The 23,110-nt window shown below is 31.3% G+C and overlaps 1 protein-coding gene and 1 long non-coding RNA gene across 2 annotated transcripts; both read right to left on the reverse strand.

The window, feature by feature from the left end:
* Positions 1-2,290: 2,290 nt before the first annotated feature.
* On the reverse strand, positions 2,291-5,333 carry LOC134241216 (uncharacterized). The gene is made up of 6 exons (XM_062723285.1): positions 5,257-5,333; positions 3,960-4,136; positions 3,388-3,461; positions 2,814-2,901; positions 2,542-2,625; positions 2,291-2,377 (listed from the first exon to the last, which is right to left on the reverse strand). The coding sequence occupies exons 1-6, from the start codon at positions 5,269-5,271 to the stop codon at positions 2,372-2,374; spliced, it is 444 nt and encodes a 147-aa protein (XP_062579269.1). The 5' UTR covers positions 5,272-5,333; the 3' UTR covers positions 2,291-2,371.
* A 17,039-nt stretch (positions 5,334-22,372) lies between these two features.
* On the reverse strand, positions 22,373-23,000 carry LOC134241219 (uncharacterized). Its single transcript, XR_009986616.1, has 3 exons — positions 22,913-23,000; positions 22,619-22,712; positions 22,373-22,454 (listed from the first exon to the last, which is right to left on the reverse strand). It is a non-coding gene; the product is annotated as an uncharacterized LOC134241219 (long non-coding RNA).
* Between the last annotated feature and the right edge of the window lie 110 nt (positions 23,001-23,110).

A 23,110-nucleotide genomic window follows, 5' to 3' on the forward strand; every position in this document is an offset into this window, starting at 1 on the left:
CATTCGAATAGTCTTCTTAAGGTTTATCTTTTACTTACTGTATAGGGAATTAATTTCACGGGTTGTAATTTTCACGTTTTTCTCTCATCTGACAAGATCGCGGTTTCTTGAATTCGTGGAATTGGTACATAATAAAAGTTACCTCCCTTGTCTATATCCATTTATCCATACCATAGCTACATGTAAACGATATTGATAATCAGTGTTATGACTTTATTTCACGAACAACAGGGTTGGTTTAAATAAAATAATTAGATTTGATATAAAAAAAAATTGACGATTAATTAAAACAAGTGCGGTTATCAAAAATCCTTGACTCTAGACATCAAATGTCTTTCCTATATGCTATTACAATGAGTGCGTGTACACCCTAAGATCTTCGATACAACGCAACGAAAAAGCACTGGACGTAAAGCGTGATAATTAAATTAATTGAATGACGAGTACTACTCGTAATTACCCCGAAATCATGTTCATGTACTGAGTTATGTAGAATGATTGTTATTAACTCAAATTCCAAATAAAACCTGGAGATTATGAAAATTTATTCACTGTTTCAAATACAGGGACATTATTAACACCGTGAATATAGCGAATATTAACACCGCGAGTTATTTTCCCCCTATACAGTATTCAACATCTGTGGGACAGAGTGGAAGATAAAATTTTGATAACTCTTGAAATATGAGACAAAATCAAATGGGATTTGGGCTACACTTACAGTAAAAGAATTTAAACTTAAGATAAGAAAATTTGAATTTTCATATGGAAAAATAAAATTTTAACTAAAAAAATTACCCTGCTTTTTTTTCTTTTAATATATATATGGATATTACGAACAGTATCCAAGCTCAAAAGACCTTCAAACAATAAAAAATTGTAGCAGAGCAATCACAGATCCTCAAAATATCAGAGGTTGGATAAGGTGCCATGGAGGAGTGAGCATCCCCTGGCATGCTCCTTGTCATGATCGATAAATAACGAAAAACCATTTGTCAATTCAGTTTGTAAATAATGGTCTTAAAGTCAGTATGAAAAACGCTAGTAAACATTTAGCTTAGAAATGTAATCGCTGACAAGATCATTGTATGGACAACAGAATTTTTAAAAATGATAGCACAAAACGAGAATGCTGATATTCTTGTTTCACCAACTTGTTTGTGAAAAGGTAAAGTCATTTTAGAAACTGTCCATAGGTAGAGCATGTTCTTGTGTATATCGAATCAACTGAGATATCAACACAGAATGCAGGTGATGAAGTTAAATTGCTGCATAAGTAAGGGATGTTGACAATAAAAAATTGTAAGTGATCACTTTAATCATAAACTTAAATTGTTAGATTACTATTAATGTCTTTTTCCGTTAAGTGTCTCAATATGAAACAGATGTGTGAGACTAGGGAATCTTTTATTTCAAGCTCACTTGGATATGTCGTTTTGATTTTAGAGGTGAAATAACCATTTTTAATTGACAATACGTCGTCGATATATCTTAATGTCGAGTTGAAAGCCATAGCAAAAATTTTCTTCTTTTCATGTATAAGATTTTGGATAAATTTTGCTTCAAATGAATACAAAATAGGTCTGCTAACAACGGGGTATAATTGGTACCAATATTAATGGAATTCTAATAGAATATTGGAAGACGTTCAGTTGTGTGTATTATGTTCAATAGCGTAGCTGCTAACATAAAACATAAACCAAGATTTTGAATGGGCATCTAGACTATCTCTACGTAGGGTGAGTTTGCATAAACATTTGATGCTAAGTACCAAATCCAAGATGGCTACCTAAATAACGACATCGGTATTTTAACAAAATAGTATAGGGAACTATTTTCTATATTTAAGGGATTGAAATACCGGTAGTTAACAAATATATTTCCAGTGGAAATAAACAAGTTCTGCTCAAAAATAAATTTAAATAGATATGTTTTTTTTAATCTGACACTCGGCTTAGATAGCTATCCGTTCAATAGAGACAAATATCTACCACAAAGCTGCTAAGTTATCCTCTACGATCTTGAATGGAGCCTTGAGGCCGGTTTTACAAAAGAACTTACAACTAAGACCAAAAACTTAAGTTGATTGTTGAATTTTGCCAAATGTATTATTCTCTTTCAAATTGCCAGCTTTAAAACATATTTCTAGATTCCCTTTTAAATAGATTAAAACATTTTCAATTCAATGTAAATTAGAAAGTAACAAGCAGAACTTAGTGTTGGTCTTAATCGTACGTCTCCGAAAAACAACATGGATATTGTCTTTAAAAAAAAGATCAATAACTAAGTATTATAATGCAGGTATTTTTATTTCACTTTCAACAGAAATAATAGAATGATTCCTTTGTGTGTCCTTCATTCAACTAGTTCCCTATGACTACAAAAAATTAAGGAAAAATATACTCATTAGTTGAGAAACATAAAAGTATGTTGAATTAATAAGAATAAGTAAGAATAAATTAAAACCACAAAACTTCAATCAATAAGTATTACTCAAAATATAATATAATGTTAAGGAATAATGTCCAATTTGCTACTTACGATTTCAGTTGTCAAATATCCAGTGCTTCTCTTAGACGCTTTTTGGCCATCAATGTCTCTTAGTATTTTATGATATTCAGATTCCTTAAAAAAGCAAAATGCACAATATTAATTTAGAAGAAATAAATAAAAGAAAGAGAGAGACAAAGTGAGACAGAGAGAGAGAGAGAGAGACAAAGCATGAGAAAGAAAAAAGTGAGAGAGAGGGAAGGAGTCACGCAGAGAGAGAGAAAGTGAGAGAGAGAGAGAGAGAGAGAGAGACCCTTTCTTACCCTTACGCTCTTTGTTTGTCTTTCTTCTGCTTCATTACTGCTCCTCTCCACTTTTTCAAAGACGTCATCCTCTGTTTCAATGCTTCTTCTGAAACATTTATGACGAGAAAATTATAATAGAAACAAAGTGCTTAGTAATAATATGGTTTTCCAACAAAGACGATTACAGAAAAGTAAGAATGATTCCTTTGTATGTCCTTCATTCGTAGGGTACAATAGAATTTTTCATTTATAGCATCAAAGATCATACCTAAAGGTAATATTGCATATACCAAATTAATATAAATACAGAATGCACATATATAAGTAATTTTAGAAATATGATACATTGCATTCCCTGTTATATGCATGAAAATGCTTATAAAATGTCTTATCTCAACCTTATTTACATTACAATTGTTAGTTTAAAAAAAAAGAAAAGTTTCTACATTTTTCCTAGAGTTCTAAATAATATTAATGGAAGCAAATGCTTTAAATTTTAACTTTTAGCATATGGCTAACATAAAGCACTTTTTTGGTCTGAATTGCTATAGGCAATACTTTACTTACATTTGTAAAAGTATGGAATACTTACTTTGTCCTTCGAATTATTCTGTAATAATACAAAGGTTCCCCATTAAGTGAGACCTTCAAGTCGTAAGCCAAATTCTGCAAAAAAAAGTTTCTTTTTAAGTTCAAAATCGTCAATGACAATGATAGATCGAGTGCCGTCGTATTCTCTAAGTTCTCTTCGAGATTTCTTTTATCCTAATGCAACTGTGTTCAACAATGAATTTTGATTGTTTAATACATTGATGTCGGAGTCTGTAAAAAGGGCTTTGATGAAAGTGAAATATTTACATTGCTGCTTCATAGTAGAGGGATGGAAAAATACGATGCCTCATGACGCGTATACAATTTATAAAACTCCATTTAAAAAGGCGTTTCCATTAAACAAAATGCATAAATTTGAAAGAAATGGGAATAACCATGTTCTTTTAGCTTTGTATCTGTGATCGTTAATGCTGATTAAATGGTTGCACATTTCTGTTTAACCGCCTTTGCTAATGCGACGTCAAGCAACACTACCGAAAGTGTCAATATGGAAATATTAATCTTTTGCATTCATGTTTGCAAGATATATGAGAACTAAAAATATTTTCTTACCCCACTTGAATAACAGATACCGTAGTAGACTCTGTAGTAATATTTGCAATGGGTGGAGTTACAAACTCGAAAGTTCCACGTGGTGTGTCTGTGATAACCACAATGAGCTGACGCTGCAGAAATCTCGTGGACAAGGTATACACCGAGCACAGCAACGGTGAGGACGAGGAGATTCATCTGCAAAAATAAATGTAAGCAATGTTACAATGAAAATGTTAATTAAGAATCACCAGGGAGTAACGATTTTGCGACACATTTGACACAAAAAATAAATGTAAGCAATGTTACAATGCAAATTTTAATGAGGAACCACTGGGAGTAAGGACATAAACTGGCATTATTGCATTTCTTACAATTATTTTTTGCGACACATTTGACACAAATATAAATTCTGTGCTTCGTAACAAAGAACACTATGTAGCATGATATGCTTTTAATAAATGAACAGATTTGGGTATAAATATGCTTTGTTTTGTTATACAGTGAAATCTGAACTTTGTGTTAAAGTGAATTATTATTATTATTATTATCATTTTATTTTGTTTTAGAGACATCAAAGGACACTACGAAATGTAAAATTTCTGATAAATAAAAAGTAAATATCCCTCTTCCCCATCCCAAACGGATCTTTTTTTTCAAACCCCGAAATTTTATTCTTATGAAAAATGTGATTTCACAGTATGATAAACTATACATTGGAAAACAATTCTAATAAGTAAAATACAACTGATCTTCCTCTGCATTCCATCGCCCGCGTGTCGTAGTGGTTAGAGCGTCTGCTCAAGAGTCGCGGAGTAAGGAGTCAGTCCTAACGTCGCGGGTTCGAATCCCATTGTGGGAAATTTTAGTTAGATAAAGAATTCAAATCAGTAAAATACAACTGATCTTCCTCTATCTTCCATCGCCTGCCTGGCGCAGTAGTTACAGCGCCTGCTCTAGAGTCGCAGAGCGACGAGTTGATCCTTACGTCGCGGTTTCGAATCCACTACTGCGGGACGTGTCTGGATGAGACCGTATAAACCGAGATCCCGTATCGCAGTAGGTGCTGGCAAGAAAAAAAGATCCCTTCCCTTCTCAATGAACGTGAGTACCGAGAATAGGTCAAAAAAATTTTAAACTCCACCGACAAATGGAGGATTTTCCATATGAGTGAAGAAATTCTCGAGAGAGACGCTAAACAACATACTATTAATCAATCAACCAATCTTCTGTATTCACCTTATTTGAATCATGATAGATATATTTTAAGTTTTTTTTTTAAGTGGCACACTTATTTCACATTAAATTTAAGATATACCTTTAGAGATGCCATTTTTGATCCAAGAGTTTAGCCCTGAAAGATAAATACTTCCAAAATTAAAACTCTTTAATTTTATTATCGATTATCTCTAAGGTAACTGGAAAGACAAATGTATTTCAACGGGAACAGTTCTACACATATACAATTTATAAAGATATCTTCATTTTTTTTTTTTTTTTTTGTTTTGAAGAGATTCTTACCTGTAAAGAACGTGTAACGAATTTGCTCATCCCTAAGGGGTTTTTATAATGAATTTTGTTTGGAAACATATGCATGACATGAAATATTACGTTGCAATATCCGTAAAATGACGTCAGTTTTACCACGCAATGAAACATATGTCGGATTCATTTACAAAGAAAATCCTGGTCGACAAAATCAACAGGAAGAATATTTATTTTCAATAATTTATTTTTAAGTATTTTTACCATATACCTCTTGGTGATATAGCTGTAAGGGATGTGTCCTTACCTGTTTTGAAAACCTCTTTTGAGCTATGTGCAATAATTCAAGATTTAGTCATTTCTTTCAACCAAGCAAACTTAGTGTTCCTTTAATTTTTTAAGGAAAGGACATTAATTCTTTAGGGTTATTTGAAAGTACATGTAATATTTCACGCTAGGTAGATTTGTTTTCTATTATCTATTTGCTTTGAAAAGTCAGATCTCTTTTATGACTTCACATCAGAAACATAGAAATTTTATAAACAGTCTTGGATTTTTTATTTATAAAAGATCTTAAAATTCTTTAAGGCAGCATATTAAAAAAAGAGCATAGATTTTAGGGTAGGGATATAAATTGTCGTTGCGATCCCTCAATTAGTAGGATAAAAAGAGTGTATAATAAAAATAACCGAGATTTTTTTAAGTACTATTTATTTTCAAGAGAAAAAGAAATGGTTTTAAAATAATTAAGTGTCCTTATGACCTTTATTTACGTGTCAAATCGCACTGTTTGAATGTAGTAACAAGCTTTCCAACAGGAACTTACCAACATGTTGCCATGCATAAAAGCATATTGTTTTGGTAATACTTGAAATTAAATCAACCGGATTCAAACTCTTATTTCATTTTAAAAATTTAATTATTTTTTCGTTTTAATTATATCGACATGTAAAAACAATTATGTGCTGTACGAAACGGCTTTGACGAAATTTACACTGGTATCATTGTCGAATGAATTGCCTTCATTTACAGGTATGCTCTTTGCGATGGGATGCTCTTCTTGAGGGTGCCTTTTTATTTTAATTTTTCTTATTTTTAACGAAAAATACATGTACCATAAACATTTCTTTTTATATTCCACCTAAAACATCTGAATTTGCAGTGTTTTGTTCTTATTTTATAAAACTGAAAATTAAAGTTAATGTAAATATATTTAAATTTACTGTGTTTTTCCAGTAAGCAAACAGTAAAATTTATTTGAATACCATTGTCGTGTAAACTCACGCGTAGAAATATACATAAAGAAAAGTGTGTTAATGTGACTTCACAGTGAGGCTACAGAGACGTTAGAAAAATACAAAAAGAAATAGGGCACCGAGGAATTCAATTATTGAGTATATTTTTTTAATGCTGTAAGACATGGAAAATATAGATATAGGGTATGTTTTTAAGTTAAGTGTGAATGATATGTGTGTGAATCACACAGATTTGCAAGTAGGCATATTATTCCTAAAATATGGTTACGTTACAAGGGTACTTGGAAGTAGGAAGAAGTGTTGGAAGGAAAAAAGAAGCAGCAAGGTATCATAATAATCAATTTTGACGAAAATAATCATATTTGTTCAGAGAGTGTTCGTGCAGGCTTTAGAGGGGACAACTCTTTCCTGACTTGGTTAAATGAATTTCTCTTTTCTGTGTAAATGTTTTTTCTTGTTTTATTTGTGTCGCAAGAGTATCCAATTCCTAGTTTTTGGGGGTTTTTTTTCAAAAGAAATACTATTGTAAAGACATTATAAAAATTAAAACATATTGTAAATTTTAAGCTTTTTACATCGATTTTCATCATTTTTTACCAATATTGATTACATTTGAAAGCCAATAAGAAAAAAATTGTTTGTCCTCAATAGAATATTTGACCCAGGAGAATGATCTGAGATACTTTTGTTCACAATGAAGAAAGAAATTAATTAGGAACGTTTTTTAGATATTGAACAAAAACCATAAATATTTCAACTTTCCCCCCAAACTCTGCTGCATTGTTCAATCATAAAGTTGTTAGAGGGTCCGATATTTTTTTCTTTAGTAAGAAAAATACATAAAGATAAATTCACTTTCATAGGAACAAGTTTGTGTTACGAGGGTTGTCCCATAAAAAGTGAACATATTTAATATATTTTGTTTCACTAGGACTATAGAGGTAACATTTTGTATACATCATTGTCAACATTTTTTGAATCATGCCTAAAAATTTCAGTGAAATATCTATATAAATAAAAAATTCCTCTCATATAAACAAAGCTATCAAATCAGCTGTCGGCGCAACACTGACGTATCTCGTAGTGTTAACGAATTTGTTCTATAAACTGTGCCTCTGTACAAATTCATTTTTAAGCACACATTCGGCAATGTATTTAATAAATTTTATTTTAGCTACCGTTATACATCTCAAATACTAGCGTTACTAAAAGATTGGGGAGTTGATTCTTTCAATAAACAATTTCACATTCTCGATCATTAACCTAATTGATCGTTTTATTTAACAGCGGTCTTTACGTAGGCCTATGACATCCCGCTCTTGTCCTCTCAGTTTGTCTTTATTTATGTGGTTTATTCTCTTGTATCGGATAACCAGTCAAGTCAACCTGAAACCTCTTCTACTAAAGAAAAACCTGTTTCCCATAGTTATGTTTGCATTTTTCATCGTTAACATCTTTTTAATCTATAAACAGGAGTTATATCCCGCTCAATATAGAGTTGCTTGATAATTTATCCCGCTTCAGACAAATTTGTAGATTGCTGATTGGATAAAGGCTGATCACGTGACGCCCTGAAATTTTCCGTATTACGTCTCCGTCGAGGAGTAATATGAAAATCGGGCACACGACTCCGTTCGAAGCGTTGTTATTGTAAATGAAAATGGTGGCTAAGAAACGGTTTAATTACGTAGGTAGTTTAGTTAAATTTCTTGTTACCGTAACGATTTTATATGTTGATTGTTATTGGATTAAACTTAATATTTTCATAATATACGCAAATATTTTTTTTATATTGAAAAAAGGCCTTCAGCGGGATAAATTCGTAACACACTCAGTTTGTGACCTAATACAGATTCCATAATATGCCCAAATATTTTTTTAATATTGAAAAAGGTCTTCAGCGGGATAAATTCGTTACACAGTCAGTTAGTGACCTAATACGGATTCATACAGGGTGTGAAATGGAAATCCGTACTGGGACTGGGCTTTTCCTCGCCCAATACAGATTTCCATTTCACACCCTGTATGAATCCGTATTACATGTAGGTCACTAACTGACTGTGTAACTAATAATATTGCTCTACAATACCGTTTAACGTCACCATTTTTTACAATGTCTAATTCAAAGCGCTTTGGTATATATTGTCATATATCTGTCATTAATAATGTCAAATAAATGAAATTTTACACACAAGTAAACCAAATCATAGAGTATATATGTGAGTATTTTTTTAACGTTATATTGCCATATAGCCCGATAACAACGAAAAAGTTAATCACAATGTTATTCGTAAAAAGTAAAAAAAAATTGTCTTGCGCCGACCATCGATATTCAACGTCAAATAAATGTTGTTTTCATATGCATATAACACAGACCTATAATATTTTGTCAGAATATCTAGAAGATAATTTCCCAACAGCATGCCAAAAAATATTAGTTTTGGTTCAAAAGTATTTGAAATATTCAAAAAGTTCGCGTTTTTTCCTGGACAATCCTCGTATTTAAACTTCATATTTGTCCACGTCCATCCGGAACCTGTACCAGATAGATGAGCAATGTATACCAATGTATAATATACTGTTGAATGTAATAGTTTTCTATTGTCACCTTTGAACTAAAATATTTACATTTCCAATGTCTTTGTCCGAGATAACATTACAAATAGTAAATGAACTTTATTTCCCCATCAATGTATTGGTTCATCAATAGGCGTGGTTAAAAAAGTCACGTGCAGGACGGGACAAATAGCTAGACAGATGCAGGGCTTGGAGCACGTGGATTGGCGGAATCAAACGCATGTAAATATAAGGAATACCTGTCAGATTTTTCAATTTCATGACTATGATCATTAGATTAACTTGCTTGATAATTTTATGCATCACGCAAGCCAATAGATTGATCACATCATGGAATCGAAAAATAAGAGTTATTCCTTAAATGCATGCTTTTTAACGACTTAATGTGTACAATTTCATCCGGACGAAGGGTGCGTTACGTCCTGTGTTAGGATCTCGATCAGAGACGTTAGGGTCAACTCCTTCTACCTTCCTCTCCGACTCTGCAGGTAAAACGTTAAACACAGCAAAAATTGTAATCTGGAGTATATACCTTAAATATTAATATATTAGATGCTAAATACATATCGATATAAATGACTAATTTATTTATTTTAGATGAGGTTTATAATGATTATGATTCTACTGCTGTCTTTTAATTCTTTTGCTCGAGCACAAACCCCAACAAAACCATGCGTCTGTTTACCCTACGGAACTTGTCGCTGTGCCCGGCTGGTCAGGGTAAGCGAAATATTCTTGTCACAATTTCATCATTATCTTTAATCAGTTAGTTATCAAGCATAATACAGCATAAAATCATCCACAATCTAAACAGTCATCAAATATATATTATAGGTATTTGGGGTCTACAATCGTTCTGTAGGCTGTCAAATTTATCGAAAAAGGATTTTCTTGAAAAAAAAATGTTTTTAAAATAATTATTATTTTATACGTCATTTACGGCAAAATTTCAAACCTTTGTTTAAATGTTACATATCTTGGAAAAATTCGTATTTGTATTTTAAATTTCTAATGTAATATGAAAAATACATTTCTGTAAAAAATCTATTTGATTAAAAAAATACTTCCTAAGGCAAAAATGCTGGACAAAATTACTTTCGTAACAAATATAACGAGCCTTTTCAATATCTATTTGACTACGAAGTTCTTTTCGCTAGATATTTCATTTTCCTCAGTTAAAACTATTTTATTTCAGAATTCTGCTGAAAATTTCAGGGAATTGCAAAAAAGAGTAAGTTTGACTTTTTTACGGTTAAGTCATGAATGATGGATATTTTTTTTAATCATATATGAATCAAACTTGCCTTCTTCAAGATACTAGTGTTTTGGGTTTTTTTTTAAAGTAAATGAAAGTATAGATACATTTACTTTGTATTAAAAAACTATATTATATTTGTTTTTATTTAGATGGACACAATGATCGATTCAGAAACTGTTTGAAAAGACCCTCCTATGCAGTGTGAGAAATGTTCCTTGAGACTTAAAATAAAACATATATAGGAAAACACATTGTGTCTATTTCATATGCTTTATTTTATTCTTCATTTCATTACGATGTGAATGAGATTGAACACCAGGTAAAGATTAAACTAGCCCTATTTCTACAACACGGTCAAGGTAAATAGACACTGTACTTATAAAGTAAACTCTGTAGGAAAAAACAAGAAAAGGGGAGCAAAATACAATAAAGTACCGGTTTGGAAATATAAACAAAAATGACAAACTTATATTACATGACAGTGTGAAACGTTCAAATAAAACATTTATTTTGTTCATGTTGTTCAAACATGTACTGCTTCAAATATTTAAATAGATATATATTTTTGATATTGTGTCCATGGTGAGTAATACCCTATTATAATAATTCAAGTTCAGAAATCTGATAATAATCAAATAAATAAACGTTTACTTCAAAAGTAAATTTCAGGGAGATGTATTTTTGACAAGAACAACATAATGGTCAGCATCATCAACAAAATAAATACAGTAGTTACATTTAGGCGTTTCTGATAATAACTGGTTACATGTATACACGTAAGTCTGCCATCAATTTATTTTCATTTTTTCTTAACTGATAATGAATACTGTTACTGGTCCGTGTAACACTTAACAATTCAAATTTCTAAAATGACTTAGAGTTTCAGAATGTTAATATATTAGTTCAAATTTCTTAATTTCAAAAACCCAAACTGATTTAGTATATTGAAATTTAATAATTTAGTTCAAAAACCTAAATTTTCAAATTTCCAAACAGGTTGTGAAATTTTGAGTTTTTAAATTTTTACCTTAAATATTCAAAATTCAAATTTCCAAAAACAAATTTTGTATTTTAAACTTGTGAGTTTTTAATCTACGTTTGTTTAGAAAGTTTACGCTTAACAATCTAAAATTAGATAACATTATCGTCTTTTGATTATTAAGAATTTACTTCAAACTTCCAACTTTCAAACGTTTTAGATTTTTAGAAATTTAGAATTTTTATTCAAACACTCAACTTTTAAATTACCAAAACACTTTTGTACATTTTGAGCTTTTAGAAGTTTACTTCAAATATCCAAAATATCAAATCCCATACCTGGTTTAAATTTTGGATATCTAAAGTAAAATTCTAAAAACTCAGAGTGTTCAGGTTATTTAAGGAATGAAGCTTATTTCAACTTATGTTATACGATATAACATAACTTGGGGCAGTTTATGCTTTATAAACCGCGAAGCTTCATTCCTTATAATTTAATTTCAATGTAGACGATGAGACAATTTTTCCATTTTTTCCTTCGGAAAAACAGATATCGCATATTTTAAAAGTTAACGTCAAGCGGAGTAATACGTTTTTGACGTAATTCATTGTGACGTAGGCAAGTTATGTTATACAAAATGGATAAAACCGTTTAACCAATCAAATGACGTGTTAAAACTAAAATTAAATTATTTGAAATTAGAATATTTGAATCAAATTTCTAAAAAAAAAAAAAATGTAAAACGTTTCAAAGTTGGATTTTAGAAGTTTGAAGCTAATTTCAAATTAAAAAGAGAAAAAATATTAAAGAACTATAGATTGTTAAGTCTAAACTTTCTGAGGAAACGGTAGTTTAAAACTCAAACGTTTAGATTATAAAAATCGTTTTTGAAAATTTGAGTTTTTTAAGGTAAAAATCTAAAATATTAAAATTTTAAAACCTGTTTGAAAATTTAAATTTTAAATTTTTGAACGAAAATATTAAATTTCAATATACCAATTTCGAACTTTAAAAAATTTGAATTTAATATATTAACATTCTAAAACTCTAAATCGTTTTAGAAATCTGATTTGTTAAGTGTTACACGGACCGTTATTGAACTAATACTGGTGAATATTGGCAAGAGCTGGTTGTAGAAATGCAAGATCTTGTGAGTGTACGAGGGTTGTCAAAAAATTTCGCAGACTGAGCTCATATCTTTAAAAGAAAATAATATATCTTGATAAAATTTTCTGGTTTGATATAGCGTATTCTTGGAAGATAAATTACGAAGTTTTATCATGTTTACTTGAAAACAATATGAGTAATAAGATTTTAAGTGATATCGTTCTCTAACACCCGGTACAATCTGCAACGTCAAAAAAAGACAAATGTCAAAGGTTCAATTTTTGGAAGAAAATATTCCAATTACCAGAATAAAATTCTTTAATTAATCAAAACGATTATAGATACATTGTGACATATCTTTATAACTATGATCAAACATTAAAATACATAAACAAAGTATATGCATGTATAGGTATGAAACAATAATAATGATATGATATCCCTATATTTCCACGGGCTTTTCGTCTGTCTCCTCAAATGGAGTTGTACAGTGACGTACACTCTCGCCCAATTCTTCGGCCTGTCTTTTTTTAGTTTCCGTTATTCACTAACACAGAAAAACCATTTCAACAATTTTAAATACTATGGACCAGAAAACATTTCCTTGCCTACCAAACATTTATGACTTGTACGTTTCTGTAAGAGTGAATTCAAAATCAATACACTTCATCATAGTGAAGTGCGCCGCCTTAGCCAACGCAGCAGACATTTTCCAAAAAGTCGAATTTCAATCCGATGTATATAAAACGTTATAAAATTCATATTTGAGAAAGCATAAACACCAAAAGGACAAGATAGGGTAAGACCATTATTTGGCCCCCGATTTTTGGTGTCTTTAAGAATGATGCAACAGTGTATCCAAAAAAAAAGCTGTTGTAACCCCTGCCACAAAATGAGTATTGGTTCTAAGATTTAGAATATACAGAGGTTACAGAGAGGTCAGGTAATAGGTTAATATTCGAATTTTCTAATTTTTATGCAAATTTTCATCAATTTTACAGCACATTTTGTTTCGGAAAACATAGAGCACAAGCTTGCCTATCTACCAAATTTATATATTTTATACACTATATAGTGTCAGATGCAGGCTATGTGTAAAAATCTCAGATAGGCAAGCTTCTGTTCTATGTTCTCGGAAGAAAAAAGTGTATCACATATGATGAAATTCCACCAGAATTGAGGAAATTCTGGAAAACGTCCTACTTTTGCACCCTCTAGTTGCCTGAACCATAAAAGCTTTGAATCTAAATTAGTGCTTGTTTAAAAGTAAGCATCATTTTAACTTCTTAACTACAAACTATCACAATTTTACCAGTGTTCTGATTTTTTTACATCAAACGAGGGGCCTTATTCGGCCGTTACACATGTACCCTATCTTGTCCTTTGAGGAATTATAGTTTATAATGCATTATTAAGAATATTTATTTGCAATTAAAAGATAACGGAGTAGAATTTACTTTTCCGTAGAATTTTAAATGTAATATACAAAATTTTAATTGCTAATTGCAACTTTTGGGTACAGCACCGCCTTCTTACACAAGAGAATGAAAGGCAATATTTAAATTTAAATAGGGCTAATTTATGTAGTTATTCGATATTAAGTTGTACAAGCAATGAGTGTCATCATTCATCTATTTCAGTTCAGTAGCTCCATTATTATATAGCTCAAACATCTTCCATTATATTATTAATTGATTAAATACTACAAATAAAATTTGTATCGGTATTTCAGGTAACCTATGCCCTGTTCGTGTTCAATATTACATCAATCTAATGACCCTAGAAACATTATGAAATGCTTATTGATGCTATATAAAGGCTAAAATGTATAAATTCATTAATTATGTAATAATTTTGACTTACGTGAAAAGAGACGCAGCTGTATAAGCTTCCACTTTCTATCAAAAATTTGCCTTTGACTTGAGAGACTAACCAGAGAACATTTTTGTTTACAACGGGGCGTTCCATATGTAACGCTCGTATTTGAAATACCTTGGGCATACTCATATAACACGTACTTTGTACGTAAAACAAATTTATCGTTTTGTAAAGCACCAATATATTGAATGCGAAAATTATTTCGCGTTTTAGTATAGTTTTTTTTTTTATTATCAATTACAAGTACTTAACTAGCAATACATGTATAATATAAATATTTTATTTTTGCTCTTCCATGTTTGAAAATGAAATTTGAAACACTCTTTTATGGAGATATTTCAGACTGAAGTATTTCTAATAAAGTCGGTCAAGTTAAGCCGTTTTTTAGATGTTGATGGAATAGACTTTCGATGAATGATGTTCTAATTTGCGCTTAACTAATAATGCATAATTGGTTCTGAGGTTATAGAATTGATTTGATGAACAAGAAGATTCGATCAAGTACACGTCATGCAAAATTGAGACAAATAAGCATTTATTAATTCATATTAGATATCATAAACTCATAAACCTTTCTACTTGTTTGTAAAAGATCCTATACTTATTCATTATACATTTTAACAATCGGAACTACTCGAACCTTGCAGGCTAGTGGAAAAACAATCTCAAATGCTTTAAGAAGACGCCATAACACCCCACCCCCCATTTTGCACGATCTTTGATATAAATGCATGGAGACCTTTTATATGTGAAATATGAAGTTTAACTTTATTTATTGTAATGATATCACCAAAGATATACAATAGAAGGGACATCTAAATCCTTTATTCTTATACAGGAAATATAAAATTTTTAACATCTGGTGATGTTAATACATTCAAGATTGTTTTCCGACCTCTAACGGAAAGATCCGAGATGAGGTGATTGACAATTTAATAAAAAGGAGTTGCATCAGGTATTATTCCACCTGTATATCTTTAAAGTCTTTTCAGGTATTAAACTTTTGTATTTTTCATGAATTGATTGCATACGCAATGTCCAAGAAGCAAATTTTTGAAAATGGACATCTCAGATAGTGTAAAATATATTCTGAATAAAATGTCGGCAAGGTTCCCCAAATTTTGAAGGAGATTAATATATAACAGTTTTGATTTTGTTTAATAAAATTGTAATGTTTTAATCGTATTGAATCAAACGTTTTAATGACCATATTTGTCCTGGTAAATGGTTGACCTGACACCCCTTACAAATAGAACACCCTGTGTGTATATAGACTCGGGATGTTGTGAATCTGTGTCTTTCTTGTAAACGTTATGAGGGTGAAGAAGCTGTATAGTAAGTAACTAAGTATAAGGGTCAATTAAGGGTTCTAAGTGTTAGGAAAGATAAGAAGGCGATCAATTCAGTGGCCCGAATAGAGCTGAAGCTGCTTTGGTTGTCTGTGTATCTTATTATTTTCCTTGGTGGTCGTCCACTGTGACTGACCATAGCACTGACAAATTCAATCAGGAAAAATAGCTACTGTTGGGGATAGTGGCCCGAATAGAGCCGACCTGTCTCTGGAACTAGTCTATTTAATTAGGACACATAGCAGTTACTTATTGAAGGTCTTCCATTTATTTTTGATTCACTTCTTGATTTAACCCAAGGTAAGGACATTCAAATATATAATATAAATCTAATCAGTGATTGACGAAAAGTATTAGTTTGTCAGGCAAAGATGTTCTTACGAACTCGTTATAAAGATTGACGGCAATATAGTGCCGTTACACAATCAAAGTTGACAGTTTTGTTTGAATCAAAATTTTCATGTTTTATGTTCATTGAAATTAACTGGTTAAACTTGCATTTAATATTCTTCAACAGAGATTGTGATTTGTACATTTATTCATCTGATATATAATGTACGAGCTAAGAAAGCAATCGTTTGATAATTGCATAAATATATGTTATGTCCTCTCATCTTAAGTTGTTCGCTTATTGTATCCATGCACTCATTGGCACTTCATTGTATCTTTACGTAAATTCATGTATTTTTGTTTAGACAACCATATTCTCATAATGAATGTAAAAAGCTATACTTTTCAACGAAATGAATCAGTAAGCAACTGCTTTTGAGATTTTTTTTTCAACAAAACTATATCATCATATGAACAGAGCAAAATCGTGGGAAGGGAGGCAATCTGATTTTGTTAAATATCAACCTTAATACATTATTATTTCGTCAACTTTTATACCCTATAATCAATATTTACACTGTTTTTTGATTAGTCATTGAAAACTGTACCTACGATTGCTGAATAAGGACTTTGAACCCTTTCGTGATCTTTTTGGGGTTTTTATTTCGGATATGTCCTACAGTTTGTATAGACTTGTGAAATGAGACCAATCAGATATTGTAGTCGTATTAGTCGGCAAACATTCCATAAATCCCAACCAGAACATTAAACAGAAAGTTTACTTCGAGAGGTTTTGATATTTTACATGTTAGATCACAGCACAGTTAAGGTTACAAATGGAAATATAGACGATTTCTTAAGATAAAAAATATATATTTTACTAGGATGGGCGATTCTTTTTAGGACTTCACTGATATCGAAAAAAATGAAATGTGGTTTAAATCTACATGTTGGGGACATTTAGATTTTTTATTAAGACTTGCCACGTGATGGCGACGTCACATGATTTTAGCAATTATATTTGTAGTTTAGAGGTCATTTATAAATTCCAATATTGCAAGTGCATAACCAAGTTAAATATCTCATTTTCATTTATAATCCTTTTCAACACTATATGTAGTTTGTGAAAAGTGCTGCGAACCTATATACATTCTCTTTTTTAATTGCTAAACTTTAATTTGTTGGACGGCAGGTTGGATATTTTGCTGGTCAACTACATTAAATGTAGCTATAATTAATTTATTTGCAAGATTTCATGAGGTTAGCAGCACTTTTCGTACATCTTAATGCTTCTTGAGTTTATGTGTAAAAACTTGACAAGATACATTGATAGTATGGCCTTGCAATAAATCGATTTATTAGGACCCTTCCATTACTTTTTCAATGATTCTGCATACAAACACACGACAGTATCACTTGTCTGGAGAACGTACGGACAGTTTATAAATAAAATACTAAAATAGACATCGCATCCAAGTTTACGGCCTTTTATTTAAATGCATAGAATATTTCATTTGAGAAAAAAGACATTTTCATTGTTTCAAATGTGACTTGATCAGCTTTCACTGTGTACAAACTGCACCATTTTTGCGAGAGGACGTCACATTGACAAGTGCATTGCGATCGATGCATCGTTTAAAAACTGTTGTGTGGAATTTAACAAACGACAAAACTGCATGTAATAGTAAGTTTGATTGTAGTATACAGCTATCCAGCTGTTTGAAATAGCAAATGATTTCATTTTGTGGTATTTTGAAGACCTTATATTATGTGTGACGTCATAGTAAATATTTCCCGTACAAATTAGGCCCCGCCTCCTTACTTTAACCTTAACTGTGCTGCGATGCTACTCTGCCAAATAATTCTTTAAACAAAGTATTTGTTTTTCTATAAAATACAGCAGGGTTCTCCATCATTTGAAATTTAACTGTGGCGCAAGAATTTCCCGAAGTACTGATATTCGCGGTCATTTTACGACCAATTCACGAAGGAATCACAAATTAAATTGAAAAACACACAGCACATATGCATCCATATTCCAATACAAATAACATTATTTTTTTGGCAAAATGTTTGATGAATTTAAGAATAATAATTTAAAAAATGATATCGTTTTAATTTAGTGTAGTGATATCGTTTTAACATAGTGTAGAACAAAAATTAAATTATTTCCACAATATATTAACTCTGAATTAAAGATCCCCCCTTCCTAAACACACATAAGAACTAAATAAAGAGATTTTTGCTTATAGAATCAAAAAAAGTATCAGTCATAACAGGTTTTAAGTATTTAACCCTAATTTAATAAAAGATTGTTTTCAAAAGGTAAATATACACATGCAATGTTCATTAAATATCGACAGAGGAAATTCGGGTATGTTACATTAAAAACAGAAAGATGTGGGAGAGTAGTGAGAACGACAACTCTGTATAGAGAATAATTAGACCTATACGATGTTTTGACTCTCGGCGCAAATGTAATGTTCGAGACATTGTTAACTGTAAAACTATTTAAGCATGAACTAATTTATATTTTAAATTGCCTTTGTAATTATCGTGAAGTGTGAAAAAACGGCTTCCTGTGTCCAGCGAGGTCTCAGAGATAATTGATTGTGCAAGCCAAACAATGGGCCCTAATTAGAGTAAATTTACAGATTAGCATTAGAAACTGAAATCGGTACATAGTTAGTATGTTTCAAAATTATTATTATGACAAAAAGGTCATTTAACTATTTTATTGAAGAATATTTCAATTTAAAAAGTATTTGACAGTTAGATGTATGTTTTTTTTTTCTTTTTTAGATATGTAAATAGTTGGTTCTTATTTAAATTCTATTGAAACAAAGAACAGGAAGACATTATTTTTGCATCAATCTATAGTAGTTTAAAACTTTTTGGCGCTATTTTTTTTTTCATTTTTTTTCTAAATTCAAAAGAAATACAGTTAAAATTATTCCTCTTTTTTTGTGTATTTAGATGGACAAAATATCCGACACAGAGCTGGATTCAGCTGAATAGAATTCCCAGCATTCCAGAGAAATGTTTTCCTGGTTTCTCGAAGATTACAAGATAAAAATGTTGGCTTTTTCTATTCTGGGTTTATTTTGACTGAATCCGTATACAAAATGGTTATAAATGCAAGGGTTAAAATGCGACCCTAGAGTAGGTTATTGTTTCTGACAAAGTCATTATTGTACCATTATCTAATTTTGAAATGTGAATTTAAAAATTAATCATGAAAATTAAAATCAGCAGTCTGATTATCTATCGCATACGAAAGGGTTTGTACTTGGATCTCAAGCATGCTTCTAAGTATTAAATGGGTTGTGAGACGTAATCAGTATATGCACGTGACAGAGGACGATTACGTAATAAATAAGGAGATTTGAGTGTGTAAAGAGCGATTTGATCTGGTAAAGTCGTTAGTTTGTCCTTTTGGCATGTTACGTACAATAATAAAAACAATACATGAATATAAAAAGAAACTTATCATACATAAAATGAGATTGTTTAATAGAGGGCTTTGAAAAGTTTTCAATCAACCGTGAGGATGACATTGACACCTATTCAATTGCAACCTTAGTACCACAAAAACTGCTATTAATAGAGTAGGTTTTCATAATCATTACATTAACCATTTAGATGAAAGAAACCGATTGCACGATTTGGATTTTTAAACTGATCATCTTTACGTTTGTGTTCTTCTCATTGGCGCATGAGCGAGCAGTTTAACTTATTTATTCGGTGTGTTTACCCCTAGCCCAATGCAGCTTGGGTTTGTCAAGACTTTCTCGCGAACAAGCACATTTACCCACTGGACTAGTCTCCTTAATGTTCATCTTTTACTTATTGAACATCTGTGGGACAGAGAGGAAGATGCGGTTTTAATAACACTTGAATTTTGAGGCAAAATCAAATGGGATTTGGGATACATTTACATTTTAAAATATTTAAGCGTAAGATAAGAAAATTTGAAAATACATATGGAAAATGAAATTGTACACCTAAAGATTTTACCCTTTTTTTCTTTAAGTAAATATATTCATTACGAACGTTATCCGAGCTCAAAAGACCTTCAAACAATACAAATTTGTAGCAGAGCATTTACGGACCTGCGAAATATCAGAGGGTGGATAAAGTGCCATGAAGGATTGAGATTCCCCTGTCAACCGGTCACACCCGCCGTGTGCTCCTTGTCATGATCATAAAAAACGTCACCTAACATAAATTTTAGCTTAATGATAAATTGTAATCGCTGACAAGGTCATTGTATCGACCATAGAACTAAGAAAATGATAACTTTAGACGAAACTGCTTATATTCCTGTTTTTTAAACTTAATTGTGAATAACTAAAATCATTTTAGAAATTGTTCGTACGTAGAGCATGTTCTTGTGTATATTAAATCAACTGAGATATGAACCCTGTATGCAGGAGATGAGGGTAAACTGTTGCATAGGAAAAGGATGTTGACAATTAAAAAGTTTCAGTTATCACTTTAATCATAAACCTTAGTTGTTAGATTACCAAAAAGATCTTTTTCCGTTAAAATATCCAAATATGAAACTGATGTGAGAGACTCTGTGGTATCTTTTATTTTAAACTCACTTGGATATATCGTGTTCATATTAGAATTGAAATTACCATTATTAATTGACAATACGTCGTCCACATATCTAAATGTCGGGTTTAAGGTCACAGCAAGTGTTTTCTTCTTTTCATGTATTTTGGATAAATTTTGCTTCATATGAATACAAAATATATTTGCTCAAGTCTAGGCGCAATTGGTACCAATATTAATGGAATTCCAATACAATGTTGGCAGACGGGGGAGTGCGTTCAATAGCGTAGCTCCCACGTAGCCGAAACGTGTAGCCACGATCTTAAATAAACAGCTAGCCTAGCCTCTACGTAGGGTGAGTTTGCTTAAATATTAATGCTTAGTACCAAATCCAAGATGTTAAATTACAACATCGCAACACACTCGATTTTAAAAAAAATAGGGTACTATTTTCAACATTATAGAGAGTGAAATAGAAATTAACACACTAGTATGTATAAAAATACATACATGTCCAAGAACGAATTCGATGTCGATATCAACGATATCGAAAATTTTATGTCGATATCGTATCGATATCGATCGTGATCAGCACTATTAATTGGAAATACCTGGTGCCAAATTTGAGACACTATATTACGTCGATGTCGTCGATATCGACGATATCATGACAATATCGTATCGATATCGATCCTATTTGCATAATCTATCTTCACATTGAGGTATAACATTATTTTACAAAGTCAAAAGTGAAGTCAAAATTGATTCATTATTGGCATGAATATGAAAATAAATTATGATTAAGAAATTTTTCAGGTTGTTATTGTTTTAGATTAGATTTAGAGTAAGATGTTGGGTTAGGGTGAAAATTCTTGAAAATGTTTTAACAATCATGATTCGATATCGATACGATATCGTCGATATCGACGATATCGAGAGTAAGGTAAACTTATTAAACACAGAAGTCTTGTAAAAATAAATTTCTTGTATTAAGGTGAAGGTTGGTAAAATAATATGCTTTTAACAATCATGTTTCGATATCGATACGATATCGTCGATATCGACGATATCAATGGCAGGTAAAATCTTCGTAAAAGGAAAGTAATTAAACATAAAACATTCAAAGTAGCAGGGAAGGTATAAACAAAGGTTGAGCGAACATGATTCGACATCGAAGCGATATAGTCGATATCGACGATATCGACACTTCAGGGAAAGATTTATAAAGAATGTTTTAAGTAACAGTTGTTAAAAACAGCATATAAAGGATGGAAACCATAATTCTTGAAACAATCATGATTCGATATCGGCACGATATCGAGAACACTAACAGTAAGAAAATAGTCTTAAAACAGGAAGCATTGTTATAAACACACGAGAATAGTGAAATATTATAGAAAACTATAAAAAAAAAAGTCATGTGTCGATATCGTAACTACATCGTGTCTTGGACATAACTCTAAAAATAAGTTTAAACAGAAACGTTTTTTATCAAAAATCTGACACTTGGCAACTTAGCTAGCTCTCCGTTCGATAGAGACAAATATCTAACATCAAGCAGCTAGATTAGCCTCTACGATCTTGAATGTATTCCTGGTCTCCAAAACACAACATAGATATTGTCAAGCAGAAAAGATTAATGACCAAGTCTTATAATGCAGATATTTTTATTTCATTTTCAACAGAAATGTTAGAATGGTTCCTTTGTATGTCCTTCATTCAACTAGTTCCCTATGACTACAAAAAAATTAATGAAAGTTAGTCTGATAAGTTGAAAAACATAATAGTATGTTGAATGAATGAGTAAGAATAAATTAAAATCTCAAAACTTCAATAAATAAAAATTACTCAAAATATAATATATGATTAAGGAACAATGTAACGTCCAATTTGCTACTTACTTTAAGCTTCAATTTCAGTAGTCAAATATCCAGTGCTTCTCTTAGACGCTTTATGGCCATCAATGTCTCTTAGTATTTTACGATATTCAGATTCCTTAAAAAACAAAATGCACAATATTAATTCAGATAGAAGAAATAAATACAAGATAAAGGGAAAGACTGAGAAAAAATGAGAGATAAAGAGAGACAGAATGTGTGAGAAAGAGTAAGAGAGAGGCGGTGAGAGAGAGAGGGGGGGGGAGTCACAAAGAGAGAGGGAGAGAGACACCCAAATCCACACACACCCTTTCTTACCTCTACACTCTTTGTTTGTCTTTCCTCTGCTTTATTACTGCTCCTCTCCACTTTTTCAAAGACGTCATCGTCTGTTTCAATGCTTCTTCTGAAACATTTATGAGGAGAAAATATTAATAGAAACAAAGTGCTCAGTAATATTATGGTTTTCCAACAAAGCTGATGACAGAAAAGTAAGAATGATTCCTTTGTATGTCC

The sequence above is a fragment of the Saccostrea cucullata genome, unplaced genomic scaffold (genome assembly GCF_032062105.1).
Source record: "Saccostrea cucullata isolate Sc308-1 unplaced genomic scaffold, CSIRO_AGI_Scuc_v1 ctg2301, whole genome shotgun sequence".
In the NCBI taxonomy this organism is placed as follows: Eukaryota; Metazoa; Mollusca; class Bivalvia; order Ostreida; family Ostreidae; genus Saccostrea; species Saccostrea cuccullata.